At 37.8% G+C, this 13,428-nt stretch overlaps 1 protein-coding gene across 2 annotated transcripts in view; it reads left to right on the forward strand.

Annotated features, from left to right (window-relative positions):
• The window catches only part of tm9sf4 (transmembrane 9 superfamily protein member 4), a 45,965-nt gene that overhangs the window by 22,223 nt on the left and 10,314 nt on the right, over positions 1-13,428 (forward strand). For both annotated transcript variants that reach the window (XM_069883912.1, XM_069883911.1), the window contains exons 7-13: positions 3,678-3,796; positions 4,534-4,645; positions 6,423-6,493; positions 7,449-7,581; positions 7,671-7,752; positions 12,006-12,081; positions 13,333-13,416. In XM_069883912.1, the coding sequence (XP_069740013.1) occupies positions 3,678-3,796; positions 4,534-4,645; positions 6,423-6,493; positions 7,449-7,581; positions 7,671-7,752; positions 12,006-12,081; positions 13,333-13,416 (677 nt within the window). The remainder of the gene's footprint in view (positions 1-3,677; positions 3,797-4,533; positions 4,646-6,422; positions 6,494-7,448; positions 7,582-7,670; positions 7,753-12,005; positions 12,082-13,332; positions 13,417-13,428) is intronic.

The raw sequence follows: 13,428 nt of genomic DNA on the forward strand, positions 1-13,428 counted from the left end.
ATTTTTGTTCCTACCATTATACTTGTCTTAATCCAATTTTGAGAGTGTTTAATCCCCAAATAAACCAAGTGTGTCTCCCAAGACACAGTCTGGGGCAAAAAGGAATATCAATACCTGAAACTTCACCAATATACTTGTGTATCATAATCCAAATTTCTTGAATTGACACTTCAGGGTATATTTGATAGCCTCAAGGTTGCCGCAGCAGTTGCTTTTTAAAAAGCCTGAAGTGTTAGACAAACACAATGCTGCTATAGTCTAAAATCAAAGCACATGTACTAAATCCCCTTTATCTGTCTCACAACACCAGCATTCAGGGGTATTTTTAACCCTAATTCATATAACCTTGCTGGAGCCCAATAAAAACGGGGCAGAATCTTAAACTGAATTGGGCGCACTCTCAGGTCTCTTGATGTTATTTTGACATTTTAAATATTTTTTAAAACACTTATGTGACAAACAATATTATTGGGCTTTGAATAAAGAATCTGTCCATTGTTATGTGGATTTGCTCTTATTGATAATTTGTGGTGAATGTGAAGGATCCTGGACTTGAACATTAGCATGTAGGTTCCTCCAACTGTTCCTATGTCTGTTAGTAACTCAGTATTTTCATGTGATTTATTGAGAAATCAATACAATGTGGACATTTTTAAAAATGTGGAAATGTACATTTGGTTAGCTCACATCTGCAGCTGGAGGAACTGAATTGTGTTGCCCTCCTCCCTATTACCTCCTGCCTTTGGGACCATGCTCCTCTTTCCCCCTCCCCCACCTTTTTATTCAGATGTCTACTGACATTTTTCCATACCTAGACGAAGGGCTCAAGCCCGAAATATCAGTTATGTACTTCATCTTTGCTTTATAAAGTACACTGTTTGAAATGTTGAGTTTCTCCAGCGTTTACTTCAACCATGCTGTCTGCAGACTTTCGCATTTTAATTGTTTTAGGACATTGACTTTTCATTTGGAAATAATGCTTGCATTTGTCTTTTTGTTTCAAGTTCAGTTATAGTTCCCTCTCTCATTTACAACAATAAAAAAATTGTATGTTTCTCCTCAAAGTATTGTCGATGCTGAAAATCGAGAAAAACTTAGCAGGTTGTGCAGTATTTTGCAGAGTAATGGATTTAAGGTTTTGGATTGGGGAAAAATTCAAAATGGGTTATAAATTGTAGGGAAAATATGAGGCAAATAAATGAAAAGAAGGTCTGTGACAGGATGGAGATTTAAATTAAATTAAACAAGTAGAGCTGCTGACTGAAAGAGGATGGTTAAGGCAAGCAAATAACAAAAATGTCAGGAGTGATGAGATGATTGAAATTCTGAAATTTCCAGGGTAAGGAAAAAATGAATGCTGGAAGTGTAAGATGCCAAATAAGAATGAATTGTACCTGAAATGTCAATACTTTTCATTTGAAAAGTATTGGAGGCCAAACAGAGGTGTCAAAGTGGAAATGGGGTGGAGAATTGACAACTGAAAGCTCAGTATGAAGGCTGTGAACAAGAGATGTTCTGCAGTAAACCAACCTGAATTTAGTTGCCACAAGATGGAGAAGACCATATTGTGACCACAGACTATTATTTCCAATTTAATATCTCTGGAAGTGCTTGTTGTAGAGCATGAAGGGTTAGCACGGCAATTGCATCTCCTGTAGTTACATAGGAATATGATCTGAGAAAGGAAGGGGATATTGGTGAAGATAGAAAAGTTGACCAGAGTGTCTCCAAAGGAACAGTCCTTCTTGCACCTGCTCTCAAACCTCCATTTCCCTGGAGTGAGATTAATGTTTCCTTTATCATATCCTTCCCAGCTTCTTCCCCGCTGCCATCAGATTCTTGAATAATCAATGACCTAAAGACACTGCATTACTTTTCGTGTACTGCTATTTTTAATTTTTTTTAATAGTAATGTTGTAAGATGGCTATAACATGAATGTTTGCACTATGAGGCTTGTTCATGACAATAAATTCTGATTCTTTACATCCCATTGGCATCCACGTTCCATGAATCCTCCTATATGCCTCCTTTGTGATGCTGACAATAGATCTGCCAGGTCTTGAAGTTTGGCTCTGATTGCGGGGAAGCAAGTTACTATAATTAGCTCTTTGTCTGATATGAGTGTTGTCCTTTGTTATAAATTACTGATTTCTGTGATTTTTTTTTAAGAAGAAGTGAGAAGTGGATTATCTTGCAATTAAACTGCTAACCCATATATTTTTGACCTGTGGGGAGAAACCAGAATACTCTGAGGAAACATGCAGTTAGAAAAAATACCAGGAATGAACCCAGGTCCCTCATACTACCATTGTGACACCCCTATGAAAAGATTTGTTATTAATTATTGCAGAGTGAATTAGAGGTTAAGTTGGTGGTAATTCCTGAATGGTTCATCAGTTTAGGACAGTGGTTCTCAACCTTTTTCAGACCAAGGCCCAACTGGTTTCCGGCCTAATGTGCCCTGGCCCACTAGTGGCAATGACGGAGCAATATTTTCAAGTCCAAGGCAGCTCTGTAAGAAACACATGTTTATCTAATTTAAACTATTTTATGCAACATTTTTAAAGATCTACATGGAAACAGGCTGTGGCCCACCAGTGTTGAGAATTACTGGTGTAGGAGTTGCCTCAATACTGCAAAAAAATGTATTATGCCAGCCTGGAAATTAGAAGATAACTTGAGAATACAACAATGGTATATAGAAATGAATAAATGTATTCCATTAGAAAAAATAACATATAATTTAAGAAATAATATTACAATATTTGAACAAATATGGGAGCCATACATGAAACATAATAGAGAAAACCTACCAGGGACATCTACCACCTAAAATGACAGAAGGAGAAGAGAATGAAAAGAACTGACTCAGTGGAATTTCTTGTTTGTTTTTATTGAGTGACAACATTGTTTGACAGGTTTAATGTATCCTATTTTCTGAACTTTAAATGAATGGGAGGGGGAGGAGGGAGGGGGGGGGAGGAAATGACACTGTATATGTTCAAGAGGGAAAATGTATGTATCTTGATCAATGTGGTTTATAGTGTGAAAAATAAAAAAATAAAAAAAATTACTGCATTAGAGGGTCTGTCCTCTAGATGAGACGTTAAAACAAGAATGAAGAGTTAATACTAGCTCAGGAGAGATTGAAAGATCTGATAAATTCCAGCCAGTGTCTCCTCACTTAAGTTAATAGAGGAGATTTATTGCTGTTGTGGAATCTTGTTTTGAATAATAATGCTACTGCTTGGAAATAAAGTGGTATTTTTCAAAAGCTTAATTGTACCTGTTTTCTCTCCCCCATATAAATGTTTAGGTTTAAAACCCTTAATAGTTTTGGAAAGATGAATTCCTCTAAAAACATTTCAAATAAACAACAATCCTGGAGCGGAAAACTTAGTTGCAAGTTAAATTACAAGCAGTTTAATACTGTATTGTAATAAATTAAGTCTCCAGTTAAATATCTGAAGTAATACACTAAAGTCTGCAGACACATGGTTGAAGTAAAAACAATGCTGTGAAGGGTTCAGGCCTGAAACGTCGGTTTGCGACATGACGGACCCTGTTTGACCTGCTGAGCTTCTCCAGCACTTGGTGTTTTTCTGTTAAATATGTGTTTTGTTACTTATTTTGATTTGGAGTATTTACTTGTGCCAAATTACACATTTTACCCCAGATCTAAAAGCTGATGAAAAGGGAAACTGTCTCCTGCCTGAGGCTGCTGGCTCTCTTCCGCAAGAGATTGATCCAAAGAAAGAAAATGATGTCCTTTTTACTTACTCTGTCCGTTGGGAGGTAAGCAGAATGTTAGAGGCTAATAATCCATGGAGTATTGTGATCACTGATTTAGTTCAAGTATTCGAGAAGAGTTGAAAACTTGCCATGTCAGTGGGAAATTATAAATGTAATTAATATTTTCAGTACTGTTGTGGACAAATGTAAAATTCATATAGTTAAATGTGACGTAAAAATGCATTTGGTTCTCATTTCATTGGGGAAGGGAAATCTTTCTTTACCCTTTCTGATCCGCCACATTGTGATTAATTCTGCCCTTTGAAATTAACTGGCAAGCCATTCAAATGTATTAGAAGCAATTAGGAATGGGCAATACAGCAGTATCGATAACCTGCAAATGAACTTGAGGGGGGAAAAAAATTATCTCTGGCATTTGCTCTGAATGATTTTCTTTTATGGGCTTACTCCAAACTTGAATTGCTTGGGATGTTTTGTTGAGTTAAAGTTTGAGTCTGAAAATCTGAGCAGTATGACCCATAAAGCCATGCAACAATAATGCACTATAAAACATCTGTTTTTGTTTCTATGTATAAATACGTCAATATGACCTGAAAATAATCATATGATTGACTTCTGTATTGCTTGTTTGGCCTCAGATTATTGTAAAAAGTTTCCCCAGACTGCAATTAATCTGCTACACATTAAAACTGCTTAATATCACAGTAACATCCAGATGATTTATGGAGAAGATAAATAATGCATTTTTTTGCAGAACTCCTTTTAACTTGTATTTTCAGGGTAGTCCTGTTAAATGGGCATCTCGCTGGGACACCTACTTAACCATGAGTGATGTACAGATACACTGGTTCTCAATTGTGAATTCAGTAGTTGTAGTCTTTTTCCTCTCTGGTGAGTTTATTATTGCTACATTTTTCACTTTGTGGAAAGGAAGTCTTTATATCTACATTTTCAAGCCTTAACCTTGGAGGCTGATGCCATTTGTGAAAGGGACCAGAATTTAGGATTACAAATGTAAAATGATCATAAGTAAAATTCACATTAATCTCTTTCTCAGAATAGTTTAAAAAGTGGACTACTTGCAGATTTATTTGAAGCAAAATATAAATTTGTGTGGAATGGGGCTCCAGATTAAAAAAAAAGAGCAACTTCTGGCATTAACTAGGTAAACAAGGGTGTGACAAAGTTTGAATGTAATATTGATCAATTGAGGATGTATAATTTGTTTCTCTGCTGGACTTACTGTATTTATGAAGACTTACTATCTTTGACATGTAAAGTCATCATACTGATTCTGAGGAAGATTTGTGGCGATATATGCAAATATTTTGATGTGAACCCTTTCTACTGCTGATCCCTCAATGTTCTGACTTCCCCCCCCCCCCCGATGTCAACATTTAGTTCCCTTAGTTTTGCTAACATTGAGTGCAAGATTGTTGTGACATCACTCAACTAGCCGATCTCTCTCACTCTTGTATGCTCCTCATTGCCATCTGATTCTGCTGACGACAGTCACGTCATCGGCAGATGTGTAGACGGCATTTGAATTGTGCCTGGCCACACAGTCATGGGTGTAGAGTGGGAAGAGCAGTGGACTAAGCACACATCCTTGAGGAGTACTTGTGTTGATTGTTAGTGAGGGAGGAGACGTTGTTTCCAATTTGTACTGACTGTGCTCTACTGATGAGGAAGTCAAGGATCCAGTTGCAGAGACCCAGGCTTTGAAGCTTGTTGACTAGAACTGAGGGTATAATGGTAATCCAGCCTCCTACAACCCCACTGGGGGAAAAAAATTACAAAGTTTCATCATCCTCTGGTGCAGTTAGTGCCTACATACACCATGTCAACTGGATTCTCCTCCTTCCTCTTTAAGTTCTTCCCTAGTTGCTCAGCAGTTTTATATATTTTCCATCCAAAGAGTAGACTCACTTAATTACAGAAGAAAATGCCTCTATAATGAGAATCTTTAGAATATTTTTGTCCCAAATATCTGTCTGCTGCAGATGTATGTAAACATTTAACTGGCAATTTAAACATTTAACTGGCAATTTTTTCCTTTGTACCAATACTATGGGAATTGTAACTATGATATCCAAACAGTGGATAGATTTTAAAAAAAACCCAGTCATGTCAACATGTAAAGATATGTGGTAGGGCTGAATCTGCTAATCACCTGTCATCAAGCTGGACAGCACTCTGATTTTAAAGAGCCTGCAAGTCCCCCTTCAACTTCCTTCTTGCGTTTCAAACCCATGCTGCCTTTTCTGGATACCTTTGGATAAACAAGCCCTGCCTATACAATCTCTCCCTTTAACCCAAGGTTGCATTCCAATGTCCCGTTGAACCTCATTGTACTCTCTCCAATGTGACCACATTCTTCTTAAAGTGTAGCACCAATGCCTTGAACTCATGGCAGAAGCATGAGATGTAACTGGTTTGGTTTGTGATACTCCCTCCAAATGCTCAAATTTCAATTTTTGGGAAATCCTCTAATCTCCCCCCCCACCCACACCCACCCACCCACACACACTCACTCACTCTTGAGGAACCATCTTGGTGTCTTGGTATGGTCGCTGAACTAAAATGAAAACTTTATTCCAACAATCTTAAAATATTAACACAAAGCTTCCGTAAATACTATGTAATAAAGTTTTTCTTCTTTTCTCAGGAATCCTCAGCATGATAATAATTCGAACACTCAGGAAGGACATCGCAAACTATAACCGAGAAGATGACATTGTATGTATTTTACTCAGTGATCTGAAGTAGAATCTGACTGGGAATAGGACTTTAAAATTATTGCTGCTTTCCAGGAAATTCTTGTCTTACCTGATATCAGTAAATTTTCAAGACGAGAAAGTGGCTATGTTTATAAAAAGTTTTCTATATATTACAATGAATCTGCAATAATACAATTCTCCATCAAGTTCTTTCCTTCAATGCATCAAAATTTTAAAATTCCTTGTGAACATTTTGCTGTTATTTATTCTCACACAAAAGCAACAACGATTCAAGAAAACTGCTTATTGTCACCTCCTAGTGATCTGGTGAGGCCTTGAATTCTGCCATAGACCAGTGAACAAAAATAATCAACTGAGAAATGCATCAATACGGGAGAGTGTTGGTGTTGCTGCCGACAAGCTTGGAGAAAAAAAGAAATGCATCATCGGTTAACTTGTACACAATTAACTAGGCATAACTAAACAATGATTTTTCTCAGTAGATATTTGTTGATATTAATGTAACTGTCCACCAAAAATACTTTTATACAGTGAGACATCAAATTAAAACACAGTTCTATAGCATTATTATGGCGAGAGAAAGAAAGAACGAGAATTGATTGCTGATGTTTTGGATCAATAAAAAGTCATCAAACTTGTTTGCTAAGCTCCCCTGAACAGATGGTGCCTGGTTTGTTGAATATTTCTGCTATTTTTGTTTTCATTTCAAAAATGTTTTGATTTAAAAGATTTTAGTTATTTTATTGACTCACTGATTTTAGTTTGAAATCCTTTACACTTCTGTCCTTTTATTTGGGTCTCTTTAATATGATATGCTGGATGCTTTACCTAGGAGATGCCAAAAACAATGTCCTATCTGATTTCATGGTAGATTTGAGTTGTATGCTGGTTAAGAAGTGAAAGGTGCAAAGTGCCATTATTAACATGAAATTCCTTTGATTTTCTATTCTTAGGAAGACACAATGGAAGAATCTGGTTGGAAACTGGTCCATGGTGATGTGTTCAGGCCACCGTACTATCCCATGATTCTCAGCTCTCTTTTAGGATCAGGGATCCAGTTATTCTGCATGATATTAATTGTAATCAGTGAGTATTTAAAATCTGTACCTTCAAAGTATAAATAGCTGTAATTTTAAAAACCATTTTACTAATGCAGCATATGTGATCATTTTCAGTTGTTGCCATGTTAGGGATGCTCTCACCATCCAGCAGAGGGGCACTGATGACAACTGCTTGTTTTCTCTTCATGTTCATGGGGTATGTTAACTGAAAAGGCATTTTCAATCGTGTGTGCAATTTAAGATGTTTTCCTCATTTGTTTTTGTATATAAATGGATTGTCAAGCAGATGGATGAGCAACTTTACAAACAGCTCAGGTGTTTTATAGAAATGAGACAATCATACTTCCTCCTTTTTTTGTCTCCCAATGCATCTGACCAAAAGTGTTGCATTTTCAGTTGCTAAATGAGAAGCTAGCTTTAGAACTTATTGCTGAAACCCATCAAGTTCAGGCTTTTAAAAAATCTACATTGCATCTTCGAGCAATACAGCACGAAAACAGACTCTTCAGCCCAACTTGTCCATGCTGGCCAAGTTACCCATCTGAGCTCATTACAATTGCCTGGCCATATCCCTCTTAATCTTTTCACACACCTGTCCAAATTTGTTTTAAATGTTGTAATTTAACCAGCTTCTTGCACTTCCTCTAACAGTTCACTCCATATATGCACAACTCTATGTATGCAAAAAGGTTGCCCTTTCAATCCCTTTTTTAATCCTTCTTTCCCCCGCCTCCCCCCCGCCAGCACTTCCACCACCACCCCCACTTCACCTTAAGCCTATGCTCTCTACTTTTAGAGTCTGCTACTCAGGGAAAAAGACTGATTAGTCACCTTCTCTATGCCCTTGGTGATTTTGTAAACCCCTTGGCCTCTTGCACTCCAAGGAAAGAAGTCCAAGCACAACTCAAATTTGTTAACCATGATTTGGGAGGAAGGAAAACAAAGTCTTAACATTGAATCAGACACAATAGGTCAAATGGCCTTATTCTGCTCCTATTTCTTAAGGTCTTATGATCGAGGAAATTATAGAATTCTTGATGTAGCAGGATGGAAGTAAATATAGTCAAGATGGCTGTGGAGTCTATAAAATATGTCTTTTCCTTATCTGGATGGAGTCAGTGATAGGAAATAGAAGGGAAGAATCAATCATGATCCATGTCAAAGTCAGAGCAGAATGAAAATTGGCCACAAAAGTAATAAACTTTTAAAAAGTTTTGTCTAAGTGCAGAAAGCAGGACCTATACTGTCATTAATTTTTGTCTTTATTATTTTCCTTTTTAAAGCATTTTATAAACATTTCAGTGAAGTAAATTTTGGAACATAATTCTTTAGACAGTAATTAGACGTTGCATCACTTGAGTATATCTACCATTTTTGTTTGTTCACATTTTTGTTACCTGCCAGATTTTATTTTTAAGTCACCACATTCCTGGTGTTCTGTTTTTTTCTCCTGCTATTTTGATGAGCCGCAGAAAGGAAATGGAATGAAGAAATGCATGCAGTGTGCAGTCAGTCAAGTGAGGTGAAGAGAGAAGTATCACTATAATAATTGAATGACGTGTTAACTTGCCATAATTGTTAACAAAGTAATTGTGGCTTTAATTGGACTATAATAGCTTGAATTTGAATAGTGCTTGTAATATACTTCAAGGCACTTCACAGGGGGCTTTTCAATAAATTTTGATATTTGTCCACACGATGTGGACAACATTGGTAGCTTCACATTTTATACAAAAAAAAGAAAATTCTGGAAACAGTGAGCAGAACAAGCCACATCTGTCAGAAAAGAAACCGTCAATGTTTCAGGTTGGAATCCATCTAAGAAAGGGCCTTCAAAAAAAAAAAAAGAAAGGGCCTTCAAGACAATAACATCAGGTTGGAGGGAATCCTGGTGCGGATGAAGGGTCTTTGATCTGTAATATTGACTGTTTCTCCCCACTGATGTGGTCTGGAATGCTGAGTGTTTCTAGCATTTTTAGGTGTCCAGTATCTGCAATTTTATTTTATTTGCTTGAGCTTTTTATTTTTCCTCTCAACTAGAATTATGGTTTGTAGCCCACTTCAAAAGACAGTTTCAAGTCGGTCTGTGGCAGGTGCCATCTCACTGGCTCTGCACAAAGCCCTGCAACACCTGAACAGTAAAGATGCATTCATCAGGATGCTCTCTTCCAACTGTAGATCGGCATTTAACACCATCATCCTTTCAAACTGATCAGCAAACCCCAAGATCTGGGACTCAACAGCCCATTGTGTAATTGGATCCTGGATCTCCTGACCACAATCAGAGAGGATTGGTAAGAAGATCTCCTCTACAATCTCCATCAGTACTGGAGCACCACAGGTTCCCTTACTCTATGCACTTTACACCTACGGCTTGGTATGACAATAACACCATCTACAAATTGGCCGACGATACCACAGTAGTGGGTTGTATAAAGAAAGGTGATGAGTCAGCACACAGGAGGGAGATTGAAAACTTGGGTGAATGGTGCACCAACAACAACCTCGCACTCAATGTCACCAAAACTAAGGAGCTGATTGTTGACTTCAGGAAGAGAAAGCCAGAGGTATACAATCCAGTGATCATTGGGGTATCAGAGATGGAGAGGGTGAGCAAATTTAAGCTCTTGAGAGTCACTATTGGAGGATCTTTCCTGGCCCCAACACACTAATGGCATCATGAAGAAAGCGCCTCTACTTCCTCAGGAGTTTGCAGAGGTTTGGTGTGATATCGGAAACCCTCGCAAATTTTTACAGATGCGTGGTGCAAAGTGTGCTGACTGGCTGCATCATGGTGTGGTATGGTGACACCAATACCACTAAGTGTAAAGCCCTGCAAAAGGTAGTGGTCACAGCCCAGAACATCAAAGGCAAAACCCTCCTCACTATCGAGAATATAGAAACGCTGCCATTGGAGAGCAGCAGCAATCATCAAGGATCCACACCACCCAGTACACGCTCTGTTCTCATTATTGCCATCAGCAAAGAGGTCTAGGTCCCACAAGGCTTGCATCACCTGGTTCAGGAACAACTGCCACCCCTCCACCATCAGACTCCTCAACAACAAACTCAACCGGGGACTCATTTAAGGACTCTTACTTGTGCACTTTATTGATTTTATTTTATTTTTTTTAAATTCTCTCTGTTGCAGTCAGTTTATTTACATTTGTTATGTTTACAGATCTTTATTTGTTTACATGTGTACATTGTGAACAGTTTTTTTAAAAACTATCAATAAGTGGTAATTTTGCCTCGCCTACAGAAAAAAAGAATCTTGGGGTTGTATGTGATGTCATGTATCCTGACAATAAATTTAAAATTTGATCACATTATTCAGGCAGACCAGAATGGATAGGAATAGCATGCATCCTATCTGAACAGCCACGACTGAGACCAGATGTATATTCGTAATATATTTGTTCCTGGCTTCTAAAGTAAAATTCAAATGTTCCTCTGAATCAATGGTCCAGATTTCTGGATACAAATCTAATAACCAATCTACTATGAGTCTGTACACATATAAGGAGGTGTTAAGTAGATGAGCACCAATGAAGTAAGAGATTATGAGAAGCTTCAAAAGGAGGAAAAAGTGAGATGTTTAGGGAGGGAAATAGATAAATGCTAATGGTGTTATTAAAATCAGGATGTGCAAGAGGCAAAAACTAGAGGTTTACAGAGAATTGTAGGCCTGGATGAGAACTAGAGAAAGGCCACAATGAGATTTGACAACTTGACCTTTTAAAACCAGCAGATACTTAGTCATCAAATGTTTAAGAGTGATTGATTGGGATGATTTATATTAGGATACAAGATGTAGAGTTTTGGATTGTCTTGAGTTTTTAGGGAGTGGAAGATGAATGATCAGTTAGTTTAAAGGTAACTATTGTAGATGAGACTATCAGCAAGCAATCTGATGGAGATGTATTACAGTAAGTTTGAGACCATGAGTTCTTTGAACAGTAGGGGACTGAGTGGAAGAAACACAAGACGTGTCAAGAAGTCATCCAGAACTGTCTTTTGCGAGATGATGTTGGCACAAGATAAGTTTTGATGTATGTAACAGTGAATAGCTAGACCTTTTTTTCTGACATGTCCCTAGAAGTCTGAAATCTTTTGGATATTAACAAATATGAAAGCTGTTCCCATGGAGAATGTTTGCTCAGTTCTTAGTTGGGTGGAACATTGAGACTGCTGTCTTATATTGATTGGGTGAAAGATTCCAGGTCAGGAAATAGCATTCCAGTAGGTGAACATTAGTTATCAACATTTTGCTTGATTCCTGTTCTGCTGGTAAAGTCCAGTGCAAGTGGATGAATTTCTGAGATTTGGTGTGAGGCATGTGTGCTTTGTAGATCTATACCTATACAATAAGATGCAGTACTAAATGTTATGAGGAGATTATAGTTAATGGTTATTTATTTGTACAGAAAAGTTGTTTTTTCCCCTCAGATTGTTTGGTGGTTATTTTGCTGGCCGTTTATACCGCACTCTAAAAGGCCACCGATGGAGGAAAGGTGCTTTTTGCGTATGTACATTATTCATTCTTATTTGAACCGGATTCCAAACATTTGAGTTATTTTTGGGACACTTTAACACGGGTATTTTCAGTATAGTGTAATTTTAATAAATTGTATACTTTGAAGATAATGCAAACATCAGAGTAAATTTTGCACATTTTTAACTTTTACTATTGATGAACTCCATGGTAGAGACAATGCTTCAGGAAATGTGTGCAGTAAAGTGAGGTGAGAGGCAGTGGAGACAATTATCACCATAATAATTACCAGAATTGTTATGGGAGTAGATTTCATTGGACAATAATGGCTTGTATTTGAATATTGCCTGTAATATAGTTAAAGGCATTTCAGAGGTCAAGATTTTCTGTTATTAGCTAAGACCCATTATATTATTCATTATAAATTGATTTTACTTTCATGGTGCATTATTTTAGGTGTTGAAGATGTAGAGCCATTTTTTTAACCTTAGGCACTGGGACTGGAGTTCTATTTATGGAAATATTTGTAATCTAACTGAAGAACTTGAGGACAATGTATTATAATAATACTTGGTTAGAGACTTGCTTCACTGGAAGTTGTTTACGTGCAAAAAGCACCAATCAAAAATAGTATAATTTATCTGCCTTGTTCTGCAACATTCTTGGCTAGTAAGCGCATTGGATATCCAATGACTCAGGTTGTTTATACAATATAATACACAAAAGCACTGGAGAAACAGACCAGGTTATGCAGCAGTCATAGGAAGCAAAAGTGTATAACCAATGTTTTGGGCCTGAATTCTTCATTAAGGTAACCTGAATGAAAAGGAGGTGGGGGGGGGGGGGGGGGGCGGTGCGGAAGGGGAGGTGCACAGGCCAACAAGCAAGGGATCATAGGTGGATATGGGTGAGAGGACAGGGAAAAATCCCTGAGGGGTGGGGGGGAGGGATGGCTCTCTGAATAGAGACAAGAGTTGGGGAGCTTGAGGAAAGAGGACAGGGAAGAGGCCTAATGTAAAACTGAGAAGTCACTGTTAATGCCATCTGGTTGGAGTGTAACCCAGGTGGAATATTAGGTGTTGTTCCTCCAATTTGCAGGTGGCTCCAGTTTGGCAGTGCACAAGGCCATGGGCAGACATGTTGGCGAGCAAGTGGGGTGTGGAATTGAAATGATTGGCCACTGGGAGGCCTCACACACTTTGCGACACTGCATCAAAAAAATTTACTGTACTTATTTTTTTACTGTCTGCCTATGGTTGACTTATATTCTCTTCTGTACAGACTGCTACTCTATATCCTGGCATCGTATTTGGATTATGTTTTGTCCTAAATTGTTTTATTTGGGGAAAACATTCATCAGGAGCTGTAAGTATTGAT

This window comes from Narcine bancroftii, chromosome 6 (assembly GCF_036971445.1).
Source record: "Narcine bancroftii isolate sNarBan1 chromosome 6, sNarBan1.hap1, whole genome shotgun sequence".
NCBI classification, from domain to species: Eukaryota; Metazoa; Chordata; class Chondrichthyes; order Torpediniformes; family Narcinidae; genus Narcine; species Narcine bancroftii.